Source organism: Passer montanus, unplaced genomic scaffold (genome assembly GCF_014805655.1).
Source record: "Passer montanus isolate IOZ18808 unplaced genomic scaffold, ASM1480565v1 scaffold50, whole genome shotgun sequence".
Classification (NCBI taxonomy): domain Eukaryota; kingdom Metazoa; phylum Chordata; class Aves; order Passeriformes; family Passeridae; genus Passer; species Passer montanus.
Genome location: NW_024369930.1, coordinates 5,417,212 through 5,432,068, shown reverse-complemented (window position 1 = coordinate 5,432,068; position 14,857 = coordinate 5,417,212). Strand labels below are relative to the sequence as shown.

Sequence of the window (14,857 nt, the reverse complement as noted above, 5' to 3'; positions counted from 1 at the left end):
GTTAGAAAAGCTAAGTGCGTTGGCTTTTTACCCAACACATGTGCCTGCCAGACAGGAATGTCAGAAACTGATTTTTTTCCAGGTTAGAAAAGCTAAGTGTTACATGGCATAACTAGCAGAATTTCACAGTTGCATTAAAAGGTGACACAAACTGCATAAAAAACTAGTGTTGTGTTAGAAGAAAACAGTTTTTTGATTTACAGTTAATTGCTGACAGATGATGTTTCATGCTGACAGATGATATTTCATGCTCTTTATCTGATAAAACCAAGTATAACTGAATAAGAGATGGAAAACTGGTAGTTTTGACTGCTTTGTATGTTATCTGTGTAAGGCATATAAGGATATTTATAGATATCTTTGAAGTTGCATCTAACATATTTAATGGGTCATTGAACATAGATTTTTAATATTTTATGACTTTTCAATTCATGGTTGGCTGAAAGCTTTGCTTTCTCTAGAAATGGATGTTATGAATTTATAGCCTCTATTGTAGCATATCTAAACTTACACATTTCTTTAATGAAAACAACACTTCTCCCTGTAGATTACAACCATCACTGTATGCTGTTACAATAGGGCTTGTTTTGTTTTCAGGCATCTAGAGGGCTTCTTGAGTGACAGTCTTCATCCTGGCCTTTCCCTTCCTTCTGGTGGGAACCAAATGCTGTAGATTTAGTAATTAAGAGTAGAATATTCTCCATGAAGCTATTTGGTTTCCTGGCAAGCTCAGAGAGGGAAGATTCCAGATATATCCATTTCCTACCAGCACAGAGTGACGTTCAGGAGTCCACTCTTCCCTTGTGCTGCGTGGTGACATTTGGCCAGCCTGGAACTGAGACTTACATTCATCCTTGGCCCTTAGTCTGTTCTCCTTAAGGGTACCTGTAAACAAAGGTGCAGGAATATGTTAAACTTAAGTGTCCTGATTTTGTTAGGGAAGTGTTCCAAACAGAAGTGTAACTGTTGCTCTCAGTTACTCTTGTACAGGAACTTGGTAACTCTTGGTTTCTCCAGGCTCCAACATCCCTTACCAAATAAAATTCTAATTACTGTCTTATATGAAAGTAAATCAGGTGTTTGAAGTTTTTTCTTTTCCTCTGTTGGATGGCATAAAACCTAGTATGTCTCACTGCCATATATTGCTGAGAGCTAGGCAGTTTTGTTACTTCTAATCTCTTGATGTGCAGCATTATAATAAATTTCTCCTCCAATGTGTTGATGAGTGCATTAACGTCACATATCAGCAATCTTTTTAGCTCCAGTTTGACAATACAACAGCAGCATGAAATTTCATGTTTCAACAGGTCAGATCCCTGTGTGTGAACAATTTTTTACCTAATTACTGAAGTCTCTGAAGTTAAGAACACTAGGACTGGCTATGGCCGGAAATTTTTCTTCCTTACCATTTTATTACACACTTCCCTAGGCATCCTTTGGTAGTACTTTCAAGAGGCAGCAGATTGGACCAGGAGGATCTTTGTTTTGTACCAATAAGTTGTACTTACACTCTTAAGTAATTGATGCAAGTTGTTTCTATTTTTTGGTTTTGTTACTATTTTTTCCTGTTACAGATCCACTAAAATTTGCAGAGTTTATCTCATCACAGTGAATGTGAATGTGGAGTTGATTGCAGTCTTCTGCAATGCATCTTGTGAGTAGTTGAGAAGCAGCATGCTAGTGTGGAGTGTCTCTAAAGATCTGTTTTAACAATCTCAAGATTTAAAATCAGTGTATTTTTAAATTGTTATTTTTCAGAGCACACTCCCATTTGGGACTACAGTGTATTTTACCATTTTTCTATTATTGTGGTTGAAATGCCTGAGATCTGTTTTTCAGAAGTATTTGGGTCAAATATACCTGGAGTGGTTATTTAATTAAAGAATTCTTAATATCTTGTTTCTTTATATAATATTTGGATTGATACTCTTTAAACACTTCATTTCATAATAATCCAAAAATATACTGTAGTTAAGACACATTGAATGTCTTTTTTTTCTTGGAGAAAGCAATGTAGTTTAGACTTAAGAGATACTCCCGAACATCTTATTCTGAGCAATCTCTTTTAATTTCATTATTTCTGCTCTTGCCAACTACAAAAGACTGAATTTTATCCTCAGGACAGGTTTGAAATCCTAATTGCTTGAATTATTTTTTAATGCAAAACTGTATTTACAAACACAGCTTCTTCATATAACAGTAAAAGGCTGGTAACTGTGTACACAGTTCTATAATTTACTGAAATAGCATTAAAAATTTAGGGGCCTTCTGTAAATATATCAAGTCCTATCAGTATCACAGGTACTGGGTGGTATTTCTAATGTTACTGTTTTCCTGTTCTTAATAGAACTGGACTTGCAATATCTAGAAATGTTGCCATTGTGAGACAGATGCAATAAATGAACAGGGGGGAAGAGGCAAAATTTTCTAGATTTGGGGAATTAAAATTACATACTTGGTCAGTGGCACAAAGATTTGCTTCTGGAAAACAATCTTTGTGTTGCTTTCCTTTATCTTGTGAAAAAGCCTGCCTGGAACCTGAGGCCTCTGATGCAAAAATGAATGAAGGTATGGCAGAAGGATACTTCTGTTGGGTATTGCCTGTGCCTTGAAAAATAGCCAGCCTTTGTCTGGTGTCCACTTTGTGAAGCTACCTGGCTTAAGTAATCAAGTTAACTGTAAACATCATTTCCCAAGTGTTCCTTTGACCATCTGTTACTGTCTTCTTTCTCAGATTTTGAAAATATGAACTAGAAAGGAGAGTACTTTTGAATTGGCTGTCTCTAACTTGTATCTGTAGTCCTTCTGCTTAGGAGTTATGTGTTGCCTGGTTGTTAGGAAGTAAAGTACATGTACACATCTTCAACAGATTGCAGATGCATTCAGATCTTGGGTTTGAGTATCAAAATTAACTCCTGTCATCACTTCCAAGGATCTTAACAAAATTCTGAAAATATTTCCAAATAATCCTCAGGTACAGAAAATAATTTGCTCCTTTCAGAAAATACCACATTAAGCAAATTTCTGGCATGCCTTTCATGCCTTTGTGAAGTACTTTAATTGATCCTCAAAGTGAGGGAACTGACTCAGAAATACTGATTTATCCATGCATCACTCTGTAGAGTTTTTATATTTCTTTTTAAAGTTGATGAGCAGAGCGAGGCAAAGAGTGTTGTGAACTGCCTTTTATTTTCCTTCTTATTAGGCAAATTGATTAATGCTAAAGTAAATGTGCTGAGAGAAAAAAAGGAGCTTTTTCTTAATTTCTGTATTGAATAAAAATAATGAAGAGAAAGCAAATTCATTAACATTTTGAAAGATTCCTCTAATATTAGGTCCCAAATGAATAAATTATTGAACTGCTTTTAAAAAGTGATGTTACTGTAACAATGAGTGGGCAAGGCTAATCTGTGCAAATGCTTTTGAGATATTAGGAAGGTTTTCAGGAGATGGTGGGGGAAGCTGGATTTTCATCAAGTGGGGTTTTTTGTTTTTACAAAGACTGCAGAGTATGGTGAGAATACAATAACTAATAGTGAGAGAGCCCTTGCAGAGGCCCAAGAGAAGGTTAAAAGGGGAAAGAGTGGTAGGATGCAGAAGATGCAGAATATATACTTTATCTTTGATGGATGCATCACAGCAGGCACATTAAGTCAGACCGAAAATGGGCTTACCCACTGTTTTACCTCTTAGACAGTAAAACTGTCTGACTACTTCTAAGTAATATCAAATGAGCAGGAAAAATTTCAGACTAGAAAGCAGAGGATGAGCATAGTCTGTGTAAGTTACAACTTCTTATTACCTGTGGCTTAAATGCCTGCCACAGAGGTGATATTTGCATTCAGCAGTCCATGGTTTTATTTGCTTCCATGAATGTGCCCAGTGGCTTTCTAAACTCCTCAAAACTCTCTACCACTGTACTGACTTTGTAGAGGCAAAGTGTGTTACAGATTAACTACAGTTTTGGATGAAGAATACTTCCTTCTGGATTTCTTGTTTACTTTTTTAAATTGCCTTTTTGGTTTCCTGGGATGATTCCTGGATCTTGATTCAGTGTCCCCATTTTAGAAAATAGATGGTATTTTTATAAAAAAATATGATATATTTTGTTTCTGTTTCTTTAAATTGCAGTTTTGGGAAGAGAATATGTGAGGAGCAGAGATAATGGGAAAGTACAGAGAAGAGTTGAAAGGAAGCTGTACTGATGAGTCAAGATTTGCATCTAGTGAGAGTCACTAAACAAGCCCTAGAAGACAGACTGCTTATTGAAGAGAAAGTATTCTAAAATATGAATAGAGCAAGGGTAGGAAGTGTCTTCTTGAAATAGAAAAATACATTTGCTTTTCTTGAGATTGAAGGGAAAAGCCACAAGGGAGGGCAATTGCAGGAGAATGGTCTAGAGAGAAGGCAGCTTCTAGTGTGCAGAAAGGTGTTTTGTAGTCTGAAAGACAGAAGAGGATGGAGTGGTACAGAAAAAGGAGAGGGAAAGGAAAAAGGCAAAATATACATTTATCCCATGATTAAGTGTATGAAATGAGCACTGTTTCTTGTCAAGCATCATTCTGTGGAAATGAGATACAAAACGTAAGATCAAGTAGAATAAGGAAGTGGAAGTGAGCAATGATTATACAATGGAGAAAATATCATGTGAGAATGGTTCTAATGACCTGTAGAATAAAAACCAGAAGAATTTTCTAATAAAATTCAATGTTATATGCCTTGGGCTTAATAAACATTTCTGTTCTGAAGAGACACAAGAAATGTCTTTTAGGTGGTGAGTAGAATACAAACTGAATGGGTTTAACATCAAGAAATTCAAGGCCATGTACTTGAGGGTAAAACATTTCTTCTGGATTGTGTAAAGGAGCTTTTGGCTGTCTTAATAAATGACCAAATGACTGATATGATGAAGCTTGGAAAAAGCAAATGGAGTCACTTGTTTAAATCTGTAAATCACGTAGATTTGCCTTGCGTGAAATGAAATCAAGGTCCTGGAGACTCAACACAAAATAATGAGGTAATATTTATGTGACAGCAACATAAAAATCCCAAACGAATCTGGGACAAAGAAAGACATCAAATGCAAGCATTCATAAAAGAAACTGCAAAGCAGGCTGGGTCACTGTGTTTGCCCATTGCATCCTGCACAGCCACCTACGTGTGTCACCAAAGAGAGGGGCACAGGACACTGTGGAGCAGCACTGAGGCTGTGGCTGGGTCTGTTGGTGTCTGTTAATATCAGAAACATTGTGACTGTGTTCATAATGTAGTTTAAAAATAGAGTTGGATTGCATTAAGCTGAGATAAAGGTAAAATACCTAGCTGAAGCATGTCATAATGAATGTTTAACTGCAGGCTTGAAGGCTCTAAGTAATCTGGAGGGGTGTACCTCCTGTTGTATTTTTTTAGTGCATTAAAAGCCTTGTACAAAATGTAATTCAGTATCAAAACCTGATTGTTTTGTACAAGCATTCAGAAAAATGCTGATTTATTTTTAATAATTTTTATAAAAACAATTTTGATCAAGTACTGTTTTATATATAGTTGTAATGCTTCTATGGCTATCTTTCTGTGCGAGCTTTTCAAACAAGGCTGACATATGAGCATACTTTGGCTATAACTTTCATTAAAATAATTTTGAGCGGGTTTTTTTATGCTCACATAATTTGTACTAGGGTCATTGAATTTAACTCCAGGAGAGTATTGCACAGTCATTTTGACTGAAATGTGTTTTTTAAATGGTATTGGGTGTTCCAAGTGCCGTGTTGCGTAGCAGAGGTTTTTCCATGTGTCCAAATGTGACTGCTGGCAGGGGTAGGTTTTGATTAAGTGCACAGGCTTTGAGAGCTACAGGATGATGGTGCTGCAAAGCACCATTCATGTGACTGTGAAAGAATGTAGTACCCTTGTCTGACAGTGCTGAATATGGAAAGTTCTTCATTTCTTGATGTGTTTGACGTTTAGAATCTGTGTGACAGTAAGCCAGACTGAAGAGTTAGAATTAATTTTACATCTTGGGCAAGATAATTGAATATTATAAACTGTAGAGATGAAAAAAACCACACAGATCATCTAGTATATTTCTGCCACTTTGAAATTGTTCCTCCTTTCATTAATATTTTTCCAGTCCAGTTTAAAATGTACACTTCATGAGATTTGAATCACGTCTCTAGGAAGCAGCTTCCCCTCCACCCCAGTCAGCATCATTTTCTGTTTAGTTTTATCCTATGGATTTGAGATATGTTCCACACTTTGCCCAGACTTTCCTAGATAACTTGTCATTGCTTACCCAAACTAACCATGCATTTCCCTGTGTCATGGGTTCTAATTCTGCTCATGTTTGGCACCTCAGTGAATATTTTCTGGCTTCTTGTGGTGTCCTCGGGAAGAGCCTGGCCTTTCTCTGCAGACAGCCCTTCCTTCTGGAATCCTTCTCACTTCTACACAGCCATGTGCTCACAAAGCCAGTCTTTGTGTCTGCTTGGGGAATGATGCAAGGCCCATCTGTTAGTCCAGGCTGATAGGAAAAAAGCTGCCTTGAAGGATGGCTTGTGGGTTGCTTGTTTTTTCCAGAGGTTTCAATGTCCGTGCCTGACCAATGAATCTCCAGAAGCAATCTGAGCAGTCATTCCTCCTGGGGACAATTATCTGCTGTGCTTTTGTGATTATTCTCACCTTGGATCCAAGATTTCAGCAGCAGGTTTCTCACACAAATACATTTCAAAGCAAGTTCCATCATCACTTATTTTCAAACATACTGGTAAAACCTGTTTCTCTACATCTTTCAGATCAGAAAGGGGTTTTTTTCTGATTTTCTTGTTATTCCTGTAGAAAATTTCCTTTAATTGTTAATTTTTGCTAGTGTTAAATCATCAGCAATTTAAGTAATTTTACAAATAACTCGAATTTTTCTTTCAACTGTAATTTCTTTTGTTCAGAGGATTCTCAATAAATATTCTTTCTTATATCACCCACACAGTTTTTCTGGCTTGTTTCTAGTCTGTTCTTGCCAGATGTTTCTTCTCAAGCTTTTGTGATAATGAAATGGAGCCGCTGTACTCATGATATTGAAAAAAAAAAAAAAAAAGGAAAAAAAAAACCTCAAAAGCAGTGGTGTATTTTTGGCTAAGTGCAATTAGTTTGGCATTCATGTTTTTCCCATCTGTGTTTCAAACTTTTGATGTATCTTAATTTAAGAACATATTGTCTCCAAAGTTTTGTAATACCTGAACTTTTGAAGTAGAAATTGTTTTTCAGTGCTTAAGTTATATGTGGTACCTGGAACTGAAGTGTTAACAAGACATGAATATTGGTGAATTTTAAAATGATGCTACAAATACACACTGAAACCCAGTTCATTCCACTGTATCCTGCTTTACTCAGATAGGTAGGCCCAGAGAGATTGCAATTTTATGAAAAATAGTTCAGCTTCAGAAGCAGAGTGCACGTTAGGTCTGGTGATGATTTAATACTGTACATGGCTTTTTCTTCCTGCCTTTGCTCCCACCCCAGCACTTATCTGTCAGACATTCAGTAGAGGTGCTCAAGCCTCTTGTGTCAGAAGGGATTTGGACCTTCTGTGTCCCAGAAGACTTATGAACTGTTTGGTGAGGACAATCATCTTTTATTTATTGGGTCTAGATTCAGCACTGGATATTAGAGAATCTACCACATCTACCACAATTCAGTCTTTTCTATCAATTTATTAAACAAAATAGGTGTCTTGTCCATTTCTGTGGCTAACAGCAGCAGAACTCTCCTGCTATATTATATAAGGGAAGAAAAAATTAGAAGTCATTGCTTTTTGAACTCTGTTGCTGGTTTTGATTCTTCCTGAACCCACTGAAAAAGCTGTGCAAACAAAGCTCCCGGCTGCTGCCCCTCAACAGGCAGGCTTTTGGACTTGTCCTTAGGAGATCTCTGCCTTTCTCCATGTGCAGGCCAGGCATCTGTAACTACTGCAGGTTTAATTCTGCTCCAAAGACTAATAAGTTAGGTATTTTACTTCTAACTCCCCTTAGATGCATGTTCTTTCCCTTTGTCTCTACTGAGCCTCTTTGGAGATAAAACTGTTTCTTGCCTGCATGAATTGAAAATGGCAGTTCTCTCTACAGCTGTCTTTTTAAGTGGTCTCAGGGTCAGGACTTGTTGTTTCTGCACTCACTTCCCTGTGATGACATTTATTAAGTGTTGTGAAAGAAAGAAGTAAAATGTTGCAGTTTCCTAAGTAAGTTCATTACTCTGATCATAAAGAGTAAAACTAGTCTTTATTTATTTTGTAATTTGGTATATTAGCTTTATTTATCTCATAATATTGTATATTGAGTCTTTGAGTTCATTTCCTAAGAATGTTAATGCACCTTAGTGTCCAGGTTGATGTTAGTTCAGATTTCTTGAGTCAGCCTTTAGTAAGCAGTTTTACATTGCTGACCTCATGTTACTCGCAGATTATTTGGTGCTAGTTGGAAAAGAAAATGTAGAATTTGTTGTAGTATTGTTGGAGCATTTGTAATGCAGCAGCAAGGTCACTTTTACATCCCACATAAAATTGAGATGAATCTCCAAACTGTGCAGACTTTTTCTGTGGTCTTAAGGAACATCAAGGAACCCTCCTGCTATTCCTTTGCTGGTGATTTCTGAATGTGAGACCAGCTGCGAGCACATAGTGCAGAAGTGATTTGCCAGTATTGATGCACCTGGGTGCAATTGTTATAGCAGATTCCTCCATAATCAATATGGATTTTGTTGAATGAAGAATGGAGGAAAATGTACTCTCATAAGTATTTTAACAATATAAAATCTAACAAGTTTGAGGTTTATCCCAATCCAGTGATACGTGCAAAGTAATTAATGAGCTAGAATCTGAGCCATTTGCTGTATACTAATTCAATTTTCTTTAGTTTTGTCAGTGCTAAAATTTGATAAAACATGTAATTTATAGATCTGAAGTGAGTAAATGGAATTTGTTTTTGTTTAAGGAATGCTGGTCTACACATAGTCACAAACTCCAAAGACTTTTCAGAATTTTGGCATCTAAACTATTGTTGTCTCATGCCTTATGAAAGAAGGTTAAGTTCAGGCTGTTAAAAAAATTACTTCATTCTTGGGTACCATATTTTTTTCTATTCTCCATAGGCAGGTGTCATTTTTTTCTCTTATATTATTCCTGCCTCCTACAAGCATTGTCACAAATTTGAAAACCAGGTGTACTTCCAGCAAAAGAGTGGGGTTATTACTGAGTAAGGATTATTTTTTATTGATACAGCTTGCTGATGCTTTTTATAGCAATGTGCTTCCTTGAACGTTTGAACTGACACTTTCCTGAAATACATTATTCTTGAGGAATTCCTTACTGTCCTATTATCATTACTCAGAAGTAGGTCATGGTTGGCTGGTTTTTTGAAAATGAAACCTGTGGCCAGATACCATTTTTTCACAGAATATAACCTCATTGCCCTGTATTGTCTGTGGTATCTATTGCAAAGGCCGGGGAAAAATTTTCTTTTCTGCTTTTACTTCTTTCTTTCCCTGATATCTGGGAGGAGATGGGGAGACAATGGAATCACTGTAGTCTCTCTTCCTAACTGAGTCAGAATGGGCTGGCTCTTTTCAGTGGTGACACCCCATGACTTCACTTCAGTGGTGCCACAGCCATCACTGGAGGAACAAAGTGAAAAAGTATGCTGGTACATTGCTATTTTGGTAAAATAATCAATGGCTCTGTCAAGACACTGTGTGTGTGTTTGTGGGCAAATTTCTCTCAACTCAGACCCTGCTCTTTTTAACATACAATCTTCCAGCCTTTTCTTTCCAACCTTCAAATTTCTTTTTATCTGGAGTAGAGTGAAACATCTGTCTGTTCAAAATGTGATATGATCTGGCACAGGAATATCCAACATTGAGTGGGAAAGTTCAAAAGGAGATCTTCAGGGATAAAGGAAAGAAAATCCTAGTCCTTCCTGACTGTCAGGCAGAGATTTGGAAAATGCTCAGCTCATGCCTATTATTCCTGTTCCTCTGTTCAAAACTCCAGGATAACTTTTCATATGAAGGGATGAAGGGTTTAGCTTTTGTCTATCACTGCTGGTGCTGAAAATGTAATGGCAAGATGTATGTAAATTCCTGGGTTTTCTAGCTGCAGAGCTATGTGGAAGTGAACAATGAGCAGGTGGAAGTGACTTTACAGAGAAAAACGGGAATTATGCCAAATGGAAAAAAAACCCAAAACCAAACAGAACAATAAATTGGCCACTGCTATTCATGTTAACAAAAATGACTAACATTACTAGTGTCTCTGTCCGTAGATCACCTCTCTTGTGACACTGCAGCTGTTGTCCTTGGTTGGCCAGAATGACCAGCTTGATGGACCACGATACAAGTGTACTGTGTCTCTGGACTTCATCAGAGCTATTGCCCGGTGAGCCTGTTAAGAGTTCATTTACTGTTGCATGTGCTGACTTGAAAGAGACTTCAGACCAAGTATTTGCTCGGTCTATAGCTCTTTGCAGACCAGAGTAGAAAACCTGTGGATGTTTTCTAAGAATAACTGAATAAGTCATGTTATTTATAAGAAATGTTGTACCCAAGGTAAGTATAGTCCATTCCTGTTTTGAAAATGATTTATGTTACAGTGGCAGTATTTGTTACAGTAACATACTGTCTTTGTCCTTTGTAAAGGTCAGGGGCTTCATGTGAAAATACTGCTGTAAAATGTCAGTCCATTTCATTACTAAAAAGCACATTATGGTATTTGAATCTGAAATTATATTTGGTTCTTAACAGTGTTGTGCATATGATATAAAAACTACATAGGTTATAGGAATTCTTGCACATAGACTGTCTTGTGTGATCTGTTATTGATACAAGCTAATTCAGTAAGTGGATGTAAGTTCATCAGCATCTTTGTTTATCCAGAGCCTTCAGTCATGAAGTCTGAGAACAGTTCAAGATCCATCAGGAGAGATGGCAATAATTTGCAGACAGAAATACATGCAATACAAAGGCAACAATCAGGCCTATGTCTCATATTTTATCTGTTGCTGCCACCTTATTAGCAAGTCTTGGTAAACAGTCTATAACCAGAACAGAGCCCAGAAATGATATGTGTCAAAAGGCAGAAATGTTCTCACACCAGCTCGTCTCTGTAATGTGGGCCTAAGGAGAAACCTGAGGGGTAGGCTGTATTCCATAACCTCAGTGCACATGTTGCTCTCCTGAGCTATTAAATACCCAGTAGCCTTGTCAGTAGATGCCACAGATACACTTATTTCAATTTTCAGTTGGACAAGCTGTAGAATGAAACTTTGTCTGGCTCAGGTCTGGCTGGACCACACTGCCAGGACCTCCACAGCTTTGCTATGTCAGTTTGCTATCCCAGCAGTAAAGTCACTTTGTGAGTGATGCCCTGAAAAAGCTCCCCCTGGAACCAAGCACAGCAGACCATCTGCTCAGCAACATGGATCACCGTGTGTACAGTTATATATTGGGATATATCCTTGAATTGGGATACTTTGACAGCCCTTTCCTTGCAACTTTGACATCCTTAGAAGTTTCAGTGACTGCACTACAGTTGCTGGAAGGTAGAGACGGCCAGAAAACAGGACCAAAACTTGTGCCGTGCAGCTCATGCTTACTGAAGAAAGTATTTGTCAGAGGCACTGTCACTTCAAAACTCAGTGCATGGTAGAGTTTTAGCTTGCTTTCCTTTAGGTCTCATGTGTGTGTGTATGTGTATATATATGTATGTGTATAAACTGACTTTTCCTACGCATTATGAGGAAGAAAGCAGTTCTTTTTTCTCCAAAAGTAGTTTGCAGGTCTTTATTTGCTGCTCAGATAGGGCTATTTAAATTAGATAGACAGATAAATAGGTTTTAAAGTTGGCCTGTTCTGCTTTTCTTCTGTTTCTCCCTTTTTAAAAATCTTTATTTGTTCCTTTGTTAGAATTTTTATTAAAATACACTTTTCAGACCACAGTATTTATTACATCTTAAAGAGGATGATCTGTAAAAAGACAAGGTTTCATGAACTCATTAGAAATGAGCTTCTGTCGTCCCTGGGTGGGGCTACTAGCTATAGGATGAAGGCCTGATCTTCTGTGCTTTAAGAAATTTCATTTTCTCTCTGTGCAATAGTTTTGGTTGTATTTGTCACAGAGAAGCAACTACTTTGAAATTTCATCCAAAATACCTATCAAGTAAGCAGCCCATCTTCTGATTCTTCTTTCTCTGTTAGTGCAGTAATACTAAAATAAGTTTGTTAGTCACTAAAATCTTCAGATACCTCAGCCTGGTTACCATCTCAGCCTTTTTACTCCAGCATATTTCCTAATGGAAGGCTGAGGAGTGCAAAGAATGGGACAGAAAAGGATTGTTGCCTCCCCACCCCCATTCAAGATGTTCAGATTGTCATTTCATTTTCTGTGTTTCTAAAGCAAAAGCAAAGTTTGCACTAAAAAAAAAAAAGACACCTGTTTTTGGAAAAGAGTAAAAAACTTGTGTCTCTTCCTGGTGGCTTTTAACATGGTAACAGTTGAAGTACACTGTCTCTTTTTTACCATGGAACCTCACGTCTGGCTCTATTCTGTGGCATATACTCAATCTTTGTGGAAACATCTCTGTGTTTTACCACATGGTTCTTTAACATTTAGCTGAAGGTAAAGTTACATGTTTCTTTGTTAGAAATAATTTCTGTTTTAGGAATTTCAAACGTAAGTTTATAAATTTTCTCTAGCTGAAGTAGGGTTCTCTTAGTGTTTATTGGGTATAATGGATCCTTTCAGAGAGTCTGTAATAAACCCAGTTGTTATGACAGGACAATTCTGTTTCATTTAGTTGATAAGGTCAGCATTTGTTAGTGTGTATGATTTTGTTTCTGTGGAAAGCCTTGTAATTAAAGCACTTGTTTTTGAGTGACACAATGTCGTGTAAGTCTAACAGTGGCAATTAATGTCTTTAAATTTGTTCCTGGATTAATAAATAGGCTCCAACAGAGTATTTCCTGTTATGTATCTTGGAGATTTCTAAACTTTTTCTCTTTCCAAAATGATGTTTTATAAAAACTTCTTGAAAAGTGGGTTACAGGCTGATGCATGAACAGAGAATATTAAAAGATTGTAGTCCAACAAATAAAAATTCAGCTAGCTAATCTCACTTAGCATTGTTAGCAGTTATTTTTGATCATTGAATACTTTTTTAAAAAAACCCTTTTAATTTTATACTTGTCATTATATGCAGTAATTTGCATTATTTATTCAAACAGTAAACCCTAAAGTCTGAGTGTTATATTGTATAGAAGAATGAGTTTAGAGACAAAAAAATAATTATATGTTTTATTCTACTGCTGTTTCATTTTGCCTGCCATTAAAGTACAAAAGTGTACATTAAAATCTTCTATTCCATTGATTGGCATTCTTGGATTTTTCAAATTTAGCTATGAGCATGGGTCAACTACTGTCAAGACTGAAAGAACACAGGCTTCAGATGAGTACAGATGAAGGAGTACATGCTAAAACAGGTGGTTTGGGAGATGAACAAAACATTCAATAGCATAAAAGGTTGTTGCTTTGCATCGCCAACTGGAACATCAAATTTGCCACATGAAAATATAATCTTATTAATATTGTTATATTTTTATTGTTTCATTATTGAAATAAGAGTCTTCCTTTCTTTACTAGGAAGTTGCTACATTTATTTTCTAGAATTTTACAAAGTTCAAATAATCAGAAGAGGGGTATTGTAAATAATGAGAGAAATTAAAAATTCATTAATCCTTGCTTGCATTTCTTTTGGGGAATTGCTTGATTTTGATTGTGCAGAGTGTCCTGCATGTGCTATCTCCAAACAGGTTAAAGTCTTAGCACTGTTAAGATGATTGCTCTAATATACTGTGTTTTTGTTTACAGGACCGTGAACTTCGACATAATAAAGTACTTGTACGATTTCTTGTGAAAACAAGCTTCACAGCCATATGGACACTGTGACAATGACTAAGGCAAGCTGTGTTCATCTCTCTACTTAGCTGGCCAGCAAGAAGAGTATTTTGGCTCTTTTGGATTTGTCCAAACAGGTGCTGGCCCAGCATGGAACCTGATGAAAATACTCTGATTGGTCTGGGTGGATCTGAGCAGAGGACTATTTACCAGGGACCCTGGAGTATTTGGAAGCAATGTGTTAATTATAAACAGCAGGGTTTGAGCACAATCTGTTCTAGTCTTAATGATGTTATCTTAACACTGAAATTGCCTGAAACCCATTTACTTAGGACTGCATTTTGCTCTATGAACTCTCCCCAGTGCTTTGAACATGGCAGCAGCCGTTGTTTGTATGCCCAGTCTTTTCACTTCCTCTCCACAGGAATCTTTGCAATTGCCTGCCAAAGCAGCTTTTCCTGAGGCCACCATTTTAGGAGAGTGGAGTAGAAAAGTATAATAAACATAAGAACATATTTAAAAATCAAGCTGGTACAAATTCTTCTTTCTCTTCAGTAGTATGTAGGCAGACTGTTACCCTGTTATATGGAGATCACGATGGTAGGAAACTCCCAATTAGTCACCATATTGTCTTTTTCAGACCATTCATGAATGTTGACTATGAATGTATTTTTATGAAGCTCTGTCTTAAAAAATAATTGATTCTTAAACTTCTATCCCTATGTCAAACTTGAAATGTTTTATTTTTGCTTCAAAATTCTATAGTGCTTTTGTGCTCATCCAGTGTTAATTATAGTGCTGTGTGGAATGAACCTACTTTTAACCTACACACCACATAATGGCTTTTGTAACAGCCTCTGTCCTGTACAGGAGGATGGCACAGCTGCCTTTTCATCAGGAAGGGAGAAATTCAACAGGTGACAGTCT

The 14,857-nt window shown here is 36.9% G+C and overlaps 1 protein-coding gene across 2 annotated transcripts in view; it reads left to right on the top strand.

Moving 5' to 3' along the window:
* Positions 1-14,457, top strand: part of ORC5 (origin recognition complex subunit 5) — a 61,748-nt gene extending 47,291 nt beyond the window's left edge. For both annotated transcript variants that reach the window (XM_039723783.1, XM_039723784.1), the window contains exons 14-15: positions 10,305-10,417; positions 13,904-14,457. In XM_039723783.1, coding sequence (XP_039579717.1) covers positions 10,305-10,417; positions 13,904-13,949 — 159 coding nt within the window. In that variant the 3' untranslated portion in view covers positions 13,950-14,457. The remainder of the gene's footprint in view (positions 1-10,304; positions 10,418-13,903) is intronic.
* Positions 14,458-14,857: the final 400 nt, after the last annotated feature.